We start from the raw sequence: 17,028 nt of genomic DNA on the forward strand, positions 1-17,028 counted from the left end.
GTTGTGGAGTACAGGCTCTAGGGCACATGGGCTTCAGTAGTTGTAACATGGGCTTAGTAGTTAGAACTTGTGGGCTCCAGAGTGCAGTGTGGGCTCAGTAGTTTTGGCACACATGCCCAGTTGCCCAGTGGCATGTAGTGTCTTCCTGGACCAGGGATCAAACCAGTGTCCCTTGCATTGCAAGGTGGATTCTTAACCCCTGCCACCAGGGAAGCCCCAATACTTGTGAAATTATACATCTTGTTAAGTGTTGAAATGAGTTGAGATCCAAAGCATTAAAACTAGTGGAGAGCATGACTGTCTCAGTTTCTTAAGTTTCTGACTAGTTATCATTGCTGTATTCTGATTGGCCATGGATAAGTGGTATAAGGAATTGGGTCTGGATCCTCCAGGCAGTTTGGTCAGGAACTAGTCAAAAACCTGGTTTCTGTTCTGTTAGTTTTCTAGGAAACACTATGCTAATTTTGTTGTATTACATTTCTAGTTTTTGTAGTTTACATATACTGGTTGAGCAGAATTACATTGAGCAGAAATTGATTCAAATGTGTTTAATAAAGACATATATGTTTCATTTCTTAAATTATTTCAGTTTATTGTTTTAACTTTGTTGTTTAAACTATCGGTTTACATATTGTGCAAGATGATAGTATTATTATCTGTGACTTAAAAGTAGTAGTATGCAGATAATTTGTGTAGAAGAATTTATATAATGTTATTGCAATGTATTGGTGTCACTTGGAGAATAAGGTGTTTTGAAAGCTTATATAAATTACCTAATGAAAATCTCCACAATTTTGTGCTCTTATAGTTGTTATTAGACCATAGGCCAAAGAAGCTTTTTTCATTTACATTGCTAGGACTCTTAATTCTGTTTCTCTTCTTCCTTTTGCCCCCATAATTTAAACACTACTTAGTATAAATAAAATGGGGAAAATGTCACCCATTACTTTTCTACCTAGTATATTTATTTTTGCAAATTTTTATAAGGTTTTTTACATGTGAACATTTTGACTTGTAATCATGGTGTATGTAGGATTTTATATATTTTTAAATTATCATTAATAAAGATTCCTCATAATCCATATTGATTTGACCTCCCTTATTTCTCAATATTGCATATTACAAAATTTGAACAATGTAATCTTATTTCTATTGGTCCAAAAGTTTACAGTAAACATTTTCATATACTTTTTGAAAGTATTTTGAAAGTCATTGAATTTTATAACTATGATCATTGTAAATCAGTGTATATAAATTTAACATCTATTCTAGAAAACGATATAAGGACAGTAGGTAGACTTGCTTTCATTTAGTGCCTTCATTATTTCTGTTTTCTCTTTTCTTTTCTGACCATGTTTAAAAATGATGACAGGGTAAATTTTCAGTGTTAATGTAAGGTGGTAGAAAGTACACTGAACTGATACCTAATACATAAGATAATCTTGAGAGTCATTTAAGGTTTCATTTGCATATCTCTATCATAGAAACTGCCATTATTTAATATCATTATTTTTTCTTCTAGACAGTAAGTTTTTTGAGAAGTGGATTTAATTTTAAAATTTTAATATCTTCACTTAGCACAATACTTGGCTTATAGTAGGAACACAGTCTGCTAAATGAAGTACACATTTCCAAATGAGTGATGTAGTGGTGCAACCAGTTTTATAAGAACATATTGTCCCCTTGCCATTAATGGGGGTTGTTAATCTTACTGATTTTTCAAAGTTTTCCTCATTTAAGATGCAGAATTGCATACATATCAAATATACTTACATACATACTTTCAAAGTAATTGTTTTCATGTGGAAGATTTTTAAAGTACCTTCTTATGTATTTTTTCTGATTTTTCTAAATTTTCTATAATAAGAAGCCTGCCCTTCATAAGGAAGGAAAAAATGATTTGGTTTAAAACAAATGCTTAGTGGTACAAATGGTATATTGTTAGTATAGAAATTTAAAATGGTCACTATCTTCTCTGATTTTAAAACTTAGAAAGCTATTCCTCTTTTAGAAGTCAGGTAGTTTATTTTTCTCTAAATTAGTATGGAGAAATCTTTTTCTTGATTTGGCATTTTTAAAAACATGGGTTTTTGGAGTTATATAATACAGTATGTCTAAGTATGTAGTATTGTTTTTCAGTCACTAAGTTGTGTCTGACTCTTTGAGACTCCATGGACTGCAGCACAGGCTTCCCTGTTCTTCACTATCTCCTGGAGTTTGCTCAAATTCATGTCCACTGAGTCGTTGATACCATCTAACCATTTCATCCTCTGCTCCCCTCTTCTCCTTTTGCCTTCAATCTTTCCCAGCATCAGGGTCTTTTCCAGTGAGTTGACTCTTCACATCAGGTAGCCAGAGTATTGGAGCTTTAGCCTCAGCATCAGTCCTTCCAGTGAATATTCAGGACTGATTCCTTTAGGATTGACTGGTCCAGGCAGTCCAAGGGACTCTCAAGTCTTCTCTAGCACCATAATTCAAAAGCATCAATTCTTGGGTGCTCAGCCTTCTTTATGGTTGAACTCTCACATCTATACATCACTTCTGGAAAAACCATAGCTTAGATTATGCTGACCTTTGTTGGTAAAGTGATGTTTTTGGTTTTTAATACACTGTCTAGATTTGTCGTAGGTTTCCTTCTAAGGAGTTAATGCACCAATAATGTATTTAGTAAGTCTTTTCCTTCCCTGATCATGACAACTAATTTTAAATCTAGAGATTCATACTTTCTAAAAATATTTTTTAATATTAAAAATTATTGTAGAAGTTTTCTACATATACTAAATACATAAAATACATAAAACTAGAATTAATAGTATAATGAGTCCTTTACATCATATTGTTTAGTTTAAGAAATCTAATGCTTTTAAAATACTTTGCTGTTGGGTTGTAGCAAAATATTTTTATTAGTTGAAATGATTTTCTAATATTGCCCAGGATCCTTGATTATTATCATAGGAATTTATGAGTATATACACTTATGATAATCATACTTATGCAAATATCATATATATACAAATATGTACATAGTGTGTAAAATTGCTATAAAATATACTTGTATAAAGTATGTAATCTTCCTTTTTATCGTATAAGAAAAATATTTAGAGATTTTGAATAAGAATTGGTACAAATCAATCTTATTTTATCAAAGATTATTGATTAACGGAAGGATAATACTGATATGTTTGTGGTACATATCACCACAATAGAAACTTGTAAATATTTAGAACATTTTTTAGTAGATTTTCCAACAATACTAATACAGATAATTTCAAATCATCACTAAAAAGACTTTTAGTTTATTGTTGTAAAATAGCTTTCTATAAAGTTAATGAGCTCGTAAAGTCAAAGACTACTTTGTTATTTCCCTTAGTGCTTGATAGAAAATAGGCTGATAGTAAATCTAGATTGAAAGAATAATATTTTTTCTTTTTTTTCATATAGGTACTCTTAATCTTATAATTCCATGGAAAAACCTTTATACCCAACCAGTTGAAGCTGTATTGGAAGGCGTTTATTTACTCATAGTGCCTTCTTCTAGTAAGTCGAATTTTAAACATTGTCATTTCAATTACTCCTTTTTTTAATGTGAAAAAATCTTTATATTTGATAATTTGTTCAAATAATTTTGGTGAATTTTTTGAGCTTTTTAAATATTTAAATGTGTTATTTTGGTAATATAAAGTAAATTGGTTTTTACCCTCAATTTTTGTGAACTTTGAATTAGTGATTATTTTCCAGGATATTTTTTGGAATGAGTATATTTAAATTTAAGGTAATTAAGAGTCTTCCTTTTTTATACTTTCTGCAGGAATAAAATATGATCCTATAAAAGAAGAAAAACAACTCTTTGAAGCAAAGCAACAGGAATTGAAAAGAATAGAAGAAGCAAAACGAAAAGTAGCTGATCAAGGTAAAGATAACAATAAGAATGGTAATAAGAAAAGCAGAAAAGAGCTAAATATTTATTACATTACTATATTATTTTCTTCTGGAAGCACTGAGATTACTTTAAAAATATGATAGTCTTATTACAAGAATTTTAATGTGGTTTCTATGTTTTATCATGTTTATAGAAATTTTACCTTATAGAAATTTACCTTAGTGCAAATAATATTCCAAACTTATAAGGATGAGGTTAGTTTTTTAGTAGTTAATTTCATGAGGTTTTTTTTTTTTTTTTTAACCTTTCTAGTCTTCTCTTCCTTATTCCACTTTTATCAGTTCTTCACCTTTTGGAGATACTTAGTTTCTTGATATATTTCCAAATCTGTTTACCCTCTGGCGTCACATACATTCCTGTTCAGCTTAGACCAAAATGGTCCATTACTTTAGTCCCCTTCTTTTGTTAGTATTAGAGATGTCCTGCAGAAATCTAACCCCTTTCCACTTATTGCTGTTGATGATAATGGAGTAATGGTAGGAGTTCTTTATATAACCATCAACATCTACACTCCTGTACTCTGACTCTTAACTTTTCCTTCTAGTGAAGCTTTCTCTTTGACATGTAAATATGCCATAGCCTCTCTTATCTTTTAAGCATCAAGTCATGTTCCTATGGTTAGCTTATGCTCCTCCATCCTTTGATGCTAAGCATCTTAGAAGAGTTGTGTGTGTACTGCTCAAAATGTCCTTGCCATTAACTTACTTTTTAAATAAAAAGAAAGCAATAATAAACGATTTACTGGTTGGCAAACAAGTAAAAAAAAGGCATTAAAAAAAGGAGATTTACCACAATTCCTGGCAATACTTCTTATGTTTTCATCTCTATTGTCTTTCATCCATACCCTCATCCTCTTTTTTTAAAAAAATTTTTTATTGTAGTGTTCATATAAAATTTGCCTTCTTAATGACTTTTAAGTAGTTCAGTGGTATTAAATACATTTATTGTATTGCATCCACTATCATCATCTCTCCCCATATCTCTTTTCATCTTGTAAAATTGAAACTTTACACTCGATAGACAATAACACACCCATTCTTTCCCCCTTTACCCCCAGACCCGGGAAAAACTGCAATTTTGCTTTTTGTCTGTTTGGTTTTGACTGTTCTGAGTAATCATGCAAGTGGAATCATATAGTATTTGTATTTTCTTCAGTGGTTTATTTCCCCATGTAAAGTATTATGTCTTCATAATGTCGGACAGGACTGAGTGACTTTACTTTCACTTTATGTCTTCAAGGTTTATCCATGTTGTAGCATTTGTCACAGTTTTCTTTTTAAGGCTGAATAAGATTCCATTGTGTATCTGTGTGTAAAAATTAGTATTTTAGCATCTTTTTGTCTGCTTATTGACCATTTGCTTATCATGGGAAGTCAGATCCCTAGTTTTGATTAGCAGTTGGATGTGGGTCTTAACATTTATTACATAGACCTTTTACTTAGTATGTCCATTTTGGCATGATGGATTTCCTTGTACCCTCACATACATAGTCTCAGAGTCTGGAGCCTGTCAGTTTTATTGTCTCCAGAATAAACATTTGCTTCTTATGGAGTGGGAAAAAGGATAATTGCTTGATCCTGTGGATTGGAAGAGGAAGGATACCTAGAAATCTAACTACTCAATATACAGACTTTAAGCCAATCCTTATATGATCACCTTCTTCTTCCACCTCTTTGCCATTTATATTTTCAGAGGATTCCAGTTACTGAATCTTCCCAGGGTTCTTTTTTTAGCTCATATTGTATTTTATTGGCATCTCAATTTATGGGCATTTGAGATCAAATTTCTTCTTCTGTCATGTTGTCTAAGCCCATCTGCTTTCCAGCTTCTGAATTTTTTAAGCTTTCTCTTATTCTTCTACACTCTTTTCTTTTTGTCTTGGAGATTTATCCATTTTTCCCCTTTTGCCTTCATGGGGTTTTACTGAGGAAGAGAAAAATAGATGCAAACTCATGTTTAATCAGAAGTGCCTCCTAGTTATACTTAAATCTAAAATATAAATGGCCATGCTTAAGATTCATCCATTATACCTGTTATCAGATAGAATTTTGAACTCTTCAACAAAATACTTTGTTGCTCTTATGACTTGAATCTTGTCTACCTTTCCAGCCTTTTACTGACCCCATCCCTTTCATATCTTTTCTGTTCTTTGTTCCAGCCATACTGGCCTATTTGTAGTTTACTGAATGTACCAACTACTCTGTGATCATATCTTACTTCCTGCATTATTCAATATACTTTTGAGAGTTGTCAGCGTTAGGAAGATAGTTCAGGCTGTAAGGTATGGATGAGATTCTCTGCAGCAACAGTATAAAATGAGAAGAGAAACATTTCTAGAACTAAGCCCTAAAGAAAGCCAACATTTAAGGATTGTGTAGAGGAGGAAAACAGCAAAAAAAAAAAAAAAAAGACCAAGAAAGAGTGGTTAGGTAAGTATTATAGTAGGAAATTTGGAGGTTACATTTCGATGGGAAAAGAGTGGTTTGGAAAGTGAAGAATATGTCAGATCCTGCTGATTTATCAGGTATATTGAGGATTAAGAAATAATCATTTTATTTATGACATGGAGGTCCTTGGTTACCTTAGAAATTGCTATTTCGATTTAGTGATGATTGCAGAGAGGAAGCTTTGGTTTCTTCATAGTTGTAAAGTGGTTTGCTAAGAGTAAAAAGAGCAGTGAAAGAATTGTTGGACTTTTGAAGAGTACCAAGAGGAATTTTAAGATGGTTACTCTGGAGTGTGAACAAGTTGATTGGAGAAATGTAGTAAGGTTGTTGGTTAGTTGAAGTTGGTAATGACTAACTTAAAGTAATTGCAGTCTGTTTTGTGGTAATTTTCTTCTCCCCTACTCACCTGGCGAGGCATACATGTTTATATAAAAAGTAGAGTTTGGATTTGTGTCGGCTTGGAACTTTATTGACAGAAGAAAAAGGAGAAAAAAGAAAGCAGAAGAGTTTAAAATGTTGGTGAAATAATGTATTAAGGAATCTGAGCTGGGTAAGGAAGTCCGAAAGAAACTAGTTGATAGGGAAAGAAAAATTTAGCATTTAATTGAATAACTAAATTTATAGAGCAGAGGATTTTATTAGGTAGTGGTGGGATTCAACATTTAAAATAAAAAACTCTCATCTTCAAAGAGTTTTTTTCTACTTCTGTTTATTAATTCTAAAGTCCTGTTCAGTATGTTCGTTCACTCATGCTTCCCTTTGATGCAAGTATGAGAATACCTTCATCAGCTTTTCTTTCTCTGAGACTTTCTGGGTCAGCTGAATTAGGAAGTAGTCGGAGAAGGCAATGGCACCCCACTCCGGTGTTCTTGCCTGGAGAATCCCAGGGACGGAGGAGCCTGGTAGGCTGCAGTCCATGGGGTCGCTAAGAGTTGGACACGACTGAAGTGACTTAGCAGCAGCAGGTCATTAGAGGAAAAGATAAATAATAAGTGTATACAGGTGAAATAGGACTAGAAAAAGATCGCTTTCATTGGCATTTTTAAGTGGGGGCAAAAGTGTTAATAATTAGTGGTTATCAGCATATTAAAAAAAATTAGGAACCTCGATTTTTTATTCTTTCTATTTTCCTAGAAAGTATTGAAGAAGATTGTTTAATCTCATTTTGAAAAATGAAACAAATGAACATCTTTCATTTTTGCTTAAAAGGGGAGAGGGAGAGAATCTTATATCTTCCTATTTTGTGTTTATTAGAGAAGGAGCATATTCAGCTGTTTTATACTTCTATCCACAGACACCTTATGATGATAGTACAAATTTTAAGGGAGATTCTTTCTTTGCTACTGTTTCTGACTCTTCTAATATGATCCTGTTATAATTCTTACCTAATAATCTTACTGTTTTTCATGTCCTTATGTACTCAGGTATACCTACAGAAATTATAAAATTTGATGCCAATAAATTCTACATGATAAGCATTAGTTTGGACAAGAAAGTAGGTTTTGAAAACTGTGTGCATTTAGTCACCCAGAAAAGTCTTTTGGTATGTAAGATACTTGGAAAGGAGACTTAGTAGTCTAACTACAGATTTCTTTCTTTAAGAAGGTAGCATTTCTGTTATTTCAATACAGATACTCATAGAATGTTTTTTTCATTCATATTAAAAATGAATATTTGCAATTGTAGAAAAACAGCTTGTGGAGAAACAGGACACTTTCACAGAAAAATTAATTACCCAGATCATAAAAAATCTTCAAGTGAAAATTTCCAACATCCATATTCGCTATGAAGATGATGTAAGTATTTTAATAGGTAATAACTGTTTTTATATTTATTTTGCTGTTTATTGACACCTGCTCTGTAGTGGTCAACATATGAGATGCTGGCAAGTGGAGGGATATAGAGCTGAACATGACATGATCTTTATTTTTTATAATTAGTTGTAATTTGCAGTCCTCAGTGCCTTGATTACACTTTTCTAAAATGTTCAAGCATCAGATAATGAAGGAAAATTTCTTTCTTATTATCACCTTTGGTAGATTTAGCAGTTACATGTTTTTAAAATACTTTATACTGTGTTTACTTCCTGGAAAAAGCAATGGTTTAGGAATCATTAGTTAGACTTAACTAATTGTTTGATTTCAAATAGATCATATATTGTATCTCAAACACATCATTGTTGGCGTCTCACAGCTCTGTTGTGAGGGTCAATCTCATTTTTAATAAACTTCTTTTTTGTAGATTGAAAAAGAGTATTTTTTTGTTCAGTTGCTAAGTCATGTCTCTTTGTGATCCCATGGACTGCGGCAACATTATATTGATATATTATTATTGTACCACACTAATACATTGGTACTTTATATGTAGTTAGGAAAAATGTAGAAATAAAAATTATTCCAGAAACTAGGAAAATGTTTATGAATGTTTGAAATAGCTTACTTACCAGAAAGTGAACTTTTTCTACAATATAAATTTTGTCCATCTACTAAAAATCTGAGTAAAATTTACTCTCCTTCCTCTTTAGGTCACAAATCGAGAAAACCCTCTGTCATTTGGTATTTCCCTTCAGAATCTCAGCATGCAGGTACTTGGTTTAAAAAAAATTTTAACCATATTTAGTTTTGTAGTATAGTTAATTAAATTACTAATAACTACTTAATGTATGCCAGCATCAAGAGTAGGTATCTATATAGAATTCATACAGAAAGTACATAGACTGGATTGAAACTGGGGGTAGGTAGTTTCATATTTAAAAAATGGTTGATAATCAAATTTAGTTTCATATGTGAGAGACTATTTGCCAATTATGATATTTCATACTTATTTTACTTTAAAAAATCCATTCTGAATTTTAAATGCATAAGTACAAAATAAAAGTAATGTTTCATTTCAAAATCTTTGATTAGTTGTGGAAAGTATACAGAATCAAATCATTTCATCATCACTATTACTAGTAATTGTGGCATACTTTCTTCCTGTTTAGTTTTTTAATTAAGAAACTTTAAAACTGTAGGAGAACATAAGAATTATGAGACACTTGCTTGTATCCAGAATGGATGATAGTTAAGTTTGTCATTTAGTTTAAATTTTAAATACTTTTAAAGAATAAGCTGTTATGAATAAAGTTTAAATTCCTTTTGTATTCTGCTCCACTCTTCTCTCCCACCCAAGAGGTAAACATCTTACATTTTTAAACTTTACACTGTATATCCATTAAAAATGTGTAGTATTTGGTAGATTTTTAAAAGTTCATGTAAATGTTACATGATTCTTCTCTGAGTTTCCTTTTTTGCTACACGTTGTTTGTGACGTGTTTATTGCCACATGTAGTTTAATTGATTCAGTTCAGCTGCTGTATAGTATTTCATTATATGCTTTTGTTTTTTATGTTCATTCAGTTTTTGTGTATGGTTTTTAAAATTTGGATCTACCTCAAACAGGAAAAGAGAAAAGTCAAGTGAAAAGTTACTCAATAAAGTTGGGTGAGGTAAACTGTCAAATGCTATTGTAACAGTGAAAAATAAGGTTGGAAAATTAGCCATTGGATCTGGCATTGTGAAGGTGATTGGTAACAGTGTCAGCAGTGGTTTTCACCACTGGTTTTGGAGGTATTTGGAAACTTGTCCCCCACCCGAGCCATACTCAATTGCAAACTCAGGCTGAGACCCAGCTGTTTTGTTTAAAAATCCCTCCAGGTCATCCTAATTGCATGATAAAATTTGAGCACCACTGTTCCAGTCCATTTAGTTCTCTAGAAAAAATGAAAACCATCTTATAAATATAAGCATTTGATAGCAATTTATTTCCCTCAGTGACTTTTCATTGCTTTTAAAGTCTATAATTTTGTCAAAATAGTTTATAATCCCTGTGTAATCTGATCCTAGGTAGGACACCTGATTTTACCTCTTTTCTATGTTTTGAATATGTTCTTGGGCCGTATTGGGCTACTTCAGTTCTTTGAACATACCATACATTCAGATATCTTCCTACCATGAATCATATTCCCTACTAAATTTAGAATTGATAACTTCCATTAATGTGTCACTTAGTAGGTTATGTATCACTTTCACCATCACATACCTGAAATTGAGGCTCCTACTGTGGAGTCTTTAGTTACGGACTTTATTCTCCCAGAGTACTGCGTATTTAACCTCCATAATGGCACTTAACCAGTTTATAGTTTGCTTTCTAGTTTGTTTTTCACCAGGCAATGGGATTCTTGAATACAGAATATTCAGTTAATATTCTTTGACTAAATGTTATGTTTTCAAGGACATTTTAATGGTAGATTGGTCTAGGGCAGGATAGATTCTGTTTATCACTATGCCATTTCACATGCAAGTGACAGTTTTTACTGCTTCTTTTTTTCCTTTTCAGACAACTGATCAATACTGGATTCCATGTTTACATGATGAAACTGAGAAATTATTTCGTAAGGTAAAATAAACAATGTTTATTTTTGACAAAACAAAAAATACTATGTTTTGTCAGTCAATGGGCTTGACAAAAGATACTTTTAAGACAAGTGATAATACATAGATAAGGATTTTTATGAATTGTATTGACTTAAGTGTTATATGACCAATTATTTGAGACTTCTGAAAAAGCATATGCTAAAGAATCTTCATTGAAAATGAGGCTTATAATAAATTTGATTTATTTTCAGTTAATCCGATTGGATAACCTTTTTGCCTATTGGAATGTGAAGACTCAGTTGTTTTATCTTAGTAATTATGATGAATCAGTGGTGAGTAAATTTTTTTGATACGTGCATATATATCTTTGGTATCATATTTTGCATAGTTTTATTCTTTGTCATTTATCTAACATACTGTAGATAATATGTTAGTCAGTGGTCCTTTTTTTCCTAGGCAAAAATCCATTAAAATTTCCAGCAGTAGGTGAATATATATGTTTGTACATAGACATATATAAACATACCTTTTTGGTATAACTGATATGAAACATTTGTTAGTTATGTCTGCAACATAATGTTTTGATATTTGTATATATTGCAAAATGATCAACACAATAAGTCTAGTTAATCCATCACCATATGTAATTATACAGTTGTTTTTCTTGTGATAAGAACTTGCAAGATTTACTCATAACAACTTTTGAATATGCAACACAGTATTATTAATGATAGTCACCATGCTGTATAATTACATCTCCATGAGTTAATAAATACTTATTTTATAACTGAAAGTTTGGACTTCTTGACTCCCTTTGTCAATTTTTTTCCCTTCCTGTCAGTACCTCCCTCCCCACTTCCCTGCAACCATCGATCTGTTCTCTATGTTATTTTTTCTTCTAAATTCCACATAAAAGCAAGATATGTTTGTTTTTCTGTCTTTAAGCTATTTCACTTAGTGTAATGCCTCAAGGTCCATTTGTGTTGTCCCAATAGCAAGATTTCACTTTCTTTTATGGCTGAGTGATATTCCACAGTGTGTGTGTGTGTGTGTGTATAAAACATTTTCTTCATTCACTCTTGATGGATATTTATGTTGTTTCTATATCTTGGTTATTATGAATAATGCTGCAGTGAACATGGAGTGCAGATATGCTTTCAAGTTGGATGTTTATTTTCTTCTCAGAAGTGGAGCTGTCGGGTTATATGATAGTTCCGTTTTTTAATTGTTTGAGGTCCTTCCATATTGTCCATAGGGTCTGCACCAATTTGCATCCCACCAACAGAGCAGAAGGGTTTTCTTTTCTCCACATTTTCATCAACATTTATAATTTTTTTGGTTTTTGATAATAGCTATTCTAACAAGCGTAAGGTGGTATTTCATTGTGTTTTGGTTTACATTTCTCTAATGATTAGGGATGATGAGCATCTTTCCATGTATCTGTTAGCCATCTGTATTTCTATTTTGAAATTTTTAATTGGGTTGTTTGAGTTTTTTTGCTTTTGAGTTATATGGGTTCATTATATATTTCAGATATTAGCTCCTTATCAGATATAATATTTTCATATATTTTCTTTCATTCATAGGTTTCCTTTTCATGTATTTGATAGTTTTCTTTGCTGTGCAAAAGCTATTAATTTGATGTAGTCAGTTTGATTATTTTTGCTTTTGTTGCTTTTGCTGTCAAATCTAAAAACTTATTGCTAAAACTGATGTCAGGGAGCTTACCACCTATTTTCTTCTGGAGTTTTTATGGTTTCAGGCCTTATGTTCAAGTCTTTAATCCATTTTGAGTTATTTTCATTTATCGTGTAAGGTAGTCAGATTTCATTCTCAAATAGCTGTCAAGTTTTCTCAAAACCACTTATTGAAGAGAGTGTCCTTTTCCCATTGTATGTTCTTGACTCCTTGGTCATAAGTTGTAACTGACTCTGTATGTTGTTGTTCAGTTGCTAAGTTGTGTCTGACTCTTTGCAACCCCATGTGCTGCAGCGTGTCAGGCTTTCCTGCCCTTCACTATATCCCAGACTTTGCTCAAACTCATGTCTGTTGAATTGGTGATGCCATCCAACCATCTTATCCTCTCTTACTCACTCCTCCTCCTGCCCTCAATCTTTCCCAGCATCAGGATCTTTTCTAATGAGTCAACGCGTCACATCAGGTGACCAAAGTATTGGAGCTTCAACTTCAGCCATCAGTCCTTCCAATGAATATTCAGGGTTGATTTCCTTTAGGATTGACTGGTTTGATCTCCTTGCTGTCCAAGGGACGCTCAGGAGTCTTTTCCAGCACCACAGTTAGAAACCATCAATTCTTTAGCTTTCAGCCTTCCTTATGGTCCACCTCTCACAACTGTACATTGTGTACAACTGGGAAAACCATAGCTTTGACTATATGGACCTTTGTTGGCAAAGTGAGGTCTCTGCTTTTTAATATGCTGTCTCGGTTTGTCATGACTTTTCTTCCAAGGAGCAAGCGTCTTTTAATTTCATGGCTGCAGTCACTTTCTGCAGTGATTTTTGGACCATATATGCATGGGTTTATTTCTGAGTTGTCTGTTCTGGTCTGTTGATCTGTGTGTCTGTTTGTGTGACAGATACTAATACTGTTAGCTTTGTAATACAGTTAGATATCAGGGAAGATGACAGCTCCAGCTTTGTTCTTTCTCAGGATTGCTTTGGCTATTTGGGTTCTTTTGTGGTTCCATATGAATTTTAATATTGTTTTTTTCTGTGAGAAATGCTGTTGGTATTTTGATGGAGATTGCAACATATCTGCAGATTGCTTTGGGTAATATGAATCTTTAACAGTATTACTTATTCTAATTCATGAGCATGAAATATCTTTCCATTAGTTAGTGTCCTTTTTATTTTTGTTCCTCAGTGCCTTATCGTTTTCAGGGTACAAGCCTTTTACCTCCATGGTGAAGTGTATTCTTACATTTTAATGCAATTGTAAATGGAATTGTTATTTTTTCTTTCTGATAGTTTGTTATTAGTGTACAGAAATACCACAGATTTCTGTATATTGATTTTTGTATCCTGCAACTTTAATTCATTTATTATTAGTTTTAGCAGTTTTTGGTGGAGACTTCAGGGTTTTCCATATATTATTATGTCATTTGCAAATAGTGAAAGTTTACTTCTTCCTTTCCAACTTGTATGCTTTATTTATTTTTCTTACCTTATTTCTCTGGCTAGGACTTCTAATACTGTGTCGAATAAAAGTGGTAAAAATGAGCATCTTTGTCTTGTTCCTGATCTTAGAAGAGAAGCCTTCAGCTTTTCACCCTTGAGTATGATGACAGTTGTGGGCTTGTCATCTCTGACCTTCATTATATTGAGATATGTTACTTTTGTACCCACTTTGTTTTGTCTTAAAGAGATGTTGAATTTTATGAAATTTTGTGTATGTGCTTGTATGCAAATATATATAAATACATTCCTATCTTAATAATTTCTAGAGCCTTCTTACATAATAGTAGTTTGATGAAATAGTATTTAGTCACTTTAATATTTTCTTAGCTATACTCTCCTAAGTTTGAGTTATTTTTTAAAATTGCTTTTAAACATTTTTGCATATACTAGTATTAGCATGAATATAAGTAATATCAATTTGACTTTTAATAGAGCAGCCTGAGGAATGGCATTGTTGATGAAAATATTGTTCCAGAAGGTTATGATTTTGGTAAGTAAATTTCATAAGATAAATGTACAATTAAAGTAATCAGTATAAATTTGAAATGAATATTGTTGATGTCACTGTGGTATTTCATGTTGACTTTCTCATAAAATTAAATGTATTTCTAATATATACACAAAAGCAAAATACTTTGCTGTATCATGTGTGTTGATGATTCTCAAATATATCAGTTTAATTTTGACTTATTTCTCCTTTACCCTACTGTCATTTCTGGCTGTTTCATTCAGAGTCTGATGAAGAGACAGGAAGCACATAGTAATTTGAGAACAGAAAGTATTTATGAAGAATTACTAAATATAAGAGGGTATTAGAGTAACAAGGAATTGGCTAACAAAGCGTAGAGAGAACACTAAGGAATGCAAGAATAGTATGGGATTGGCCAAAACGTTTGTTTAAATTTTTCTGTAGCATCTTACGGAAAGATCTGAGTGAACTTTTTGGCCATCCCAATAGCTAGAAGAAACAGCCTTTACCCTGGGAGTTAGGTGGAGTGCCCAAAGAAGTGCGTCTGTCTCCTTCAACACTGAGATCTAGAACTTGTTGGAGAGGGGATTGCTGTGGGTCACTGACTGGCAGGGGAGTCCCCGATGCCCTATTGGTAAAACTTGTAAATTACCCTGAAGGAACTTTTGGGAAATTGACCCACTAGGAAGTCTTGTGGAGAGTTGTCTCCAGAAGGTACTCTACTCTAAAACCTCCTGAGCAATGTATTAAGAGAATTTGCTGGCTCTTGGGTGGTGCTGTGTGCTGCAGGAGTCTAGTGCTGAAGATATCTGTTGTGCTGCAGGACCTGGACACTGGAGAAGCCATTTTCTTTAAGAGCTGTGTATTGGAACCATGGCACAGGAAGAGTCTGCTGAATGAGCACAGTAGTACCACAAAGCATAACTCCTTCCCCCCTGCAGTATCTCTCCCATGTCCTCTCAGTTCATTTTAGTCGCTCAGTCGTGTCCGACTCTTTGCGACCCCATGAACTGCAGCACGCCAGGCCCCCCTCTCCATCATCAACTCTCAGAGTTCACCCAAGCTCGTGTCCATCGAGTTGGTGATGCCATCCAGCCATCTCATCCTCTGTCGTCCCCTTCTCCTCCTGCCCCCAATCCCTCCCAGCATAAGGGTCTTTTCTAGTGAGTCAACTATTCGCATGAGGTGGCGAAAGTATTAGAGTTTCAGCTTTAGCATCATTCCTTCCAAAGAACACCCAGGACTGGTCTCCTTTAGAATGGACTGGTTGGATCTCCTTGCAGTCCAAGGGACTCTCAAGAGTCTTCTCCAACACCACAGTTCAAAACCATCAATTCCTCGGCGCTCAGCTTTCTTCACAGTCCAACTCTCACATCCATACATGACCACTGGAAAAACCATAGCCTTGACTAGATGGACCTTTGTGGCAAAGTAATGTCTCTGCTTTTGAATATGCTATCTAGGTTGGTCATAACTTTCCTTCCAAGGAGTAAGCGTCTTTTGATTTCATGGCTGCAATCACCATCTGCAGTGATTTTGGAGCCCCCCAAAAATAAAGTCTGACACTGTTTCCACTGTTTCCCCACCTATTTGCCATGAAGTGATGGGACCAGATGCCATGATCTTCATTTTCTGAATGTTGAGTTTTAAGCCAACTTTTTCACTCTCCACTTTCACTTTCATCTACCTGTTTTGCCTTTTAGAGTGTGTTCCTGCTTCTTAGGGTTATTTATTTATTTATTTTTTTTGAGGGGGAGTGCAGTTAGCTTGCAAAAAGCAATTGTATTTATTGTACTTGCAAAAAGCAATATGGGTTATAGATAAAGGCAAAAGACTCCTCAAGGCTAAGTGATAATTCATCTGATCAAGTTATAGCAGTATGGAAATTGGAAACTGGAAAGGGTATAGAAGAAATGAAAATGAGCATTTTCAGCTTGATTCCTCTAGCACTTTGTGACTTGGAAAAAGAACTCATTATTTTAAAATAATTTTTAAAAATTTGTGTTATTTTTCAGTATTTCGCCCCATATCTGCCAATGCCAAACTTCAGATGAATCGCAGATCGGATTTTGACTTTTCTGCCCCCAAAATAGACCTGGATGTTGAGTTACATGACATAACAATTCAACTTAATAAACCACAGGTGATTTTTTTTAATGAAATTTTAAATTGTAGGTTATAGTTTGATAAAAGCAGAGCTAAGATTTTAAATGTTAAGATTCATAATGGTATATAATAAACATTACCTTAAATAAGTTAGTGATTTAATTTTTATCTTTGACAATTAAACAAAAAATCTTAAAGATTTAATTTTTTCATTCTTCAGTATTTCAGTTTCATGGAACTTCTTGAATCGGTTGATATGATGACGCAAAATGTACCATATAGGAAATTCAAACCTGATGTACCTCTTCGTTACCATGCCAAAGAATGGTAATATGCTTTAAACTTTTAAAATTGAAGTATAATCGCCATAATGGTTAGATATTTGTACATACTGAGAAAGGATCACTACAATAAGTCCTTAACGTCCAGTACCACACATAGATAGCAAAACTAT

The 17,028-nt window shown here is 33.3% G+C and overlaps 1 protein-coding gene across 3 annotated transcripts in view; it reads left to right on the top strand.

Annotated features, from left to right (window-relative positions):
* Positions 1-17,028, top strand: part of VPS13A (vacuolar protein sorting 13 homolog A) — a 282,284-nt gene that overhangs the window by 30,077 nt on the left and 235,179 nt on the right. For all 3 annotated transcript variants that reach the window (XM_061425581.1, XM_061425582.1, XM_061425580.1), the window contains exons 4-12: positions 3,442-3,537; positions 3,809-3,910; positions 8,074-8,183; positions 8,912-8,971; positions 10,765-10,824; positions 11,054-11,134; positions 14,432-14,489; positions 16,484-16,611; positions 16,795-16,901. In XM_061425581.1, coding sequence (XP_061281565.1) covers positions 3,442-3,537; positions 3,809-3,910; positions 8,074-8,183; positions 8,912-8,971; positions 10,765-10,824; positions 11,054-11,134; positions 14,432-14,489; positions 16,484-16,611; positions 16,795-16,901 — 802 coding nt within the window. The remainder of the gene's footprint in view (positions 1-3,441; positions 3,538-3,808; positions 3,911-8,073; positions 8,184-8,911; positions 8,972-10,764; positions 10,825-11,053; positions 11,135-14,431; positions 14,490-16,483; positions 16,612-16,794; positions 16,902-17,028) is intronic.

The sequence above is a fragment of the Bos javanicus genome, chromosome 8, assembly GCF_032452875.1.
Source record: "Bos javanicus breed banteng chromosome 8, ARS-OSU_banteng_1.0, whole genome shotgun sequence".
In the NCBI taxonomy this organism is placed as follows: domain Eukaryota; kingdom Metazoa; phylum Chordata; class Mammalia; order Artiodactyla; family Bovidae; genus Bos; species Bos javanicus.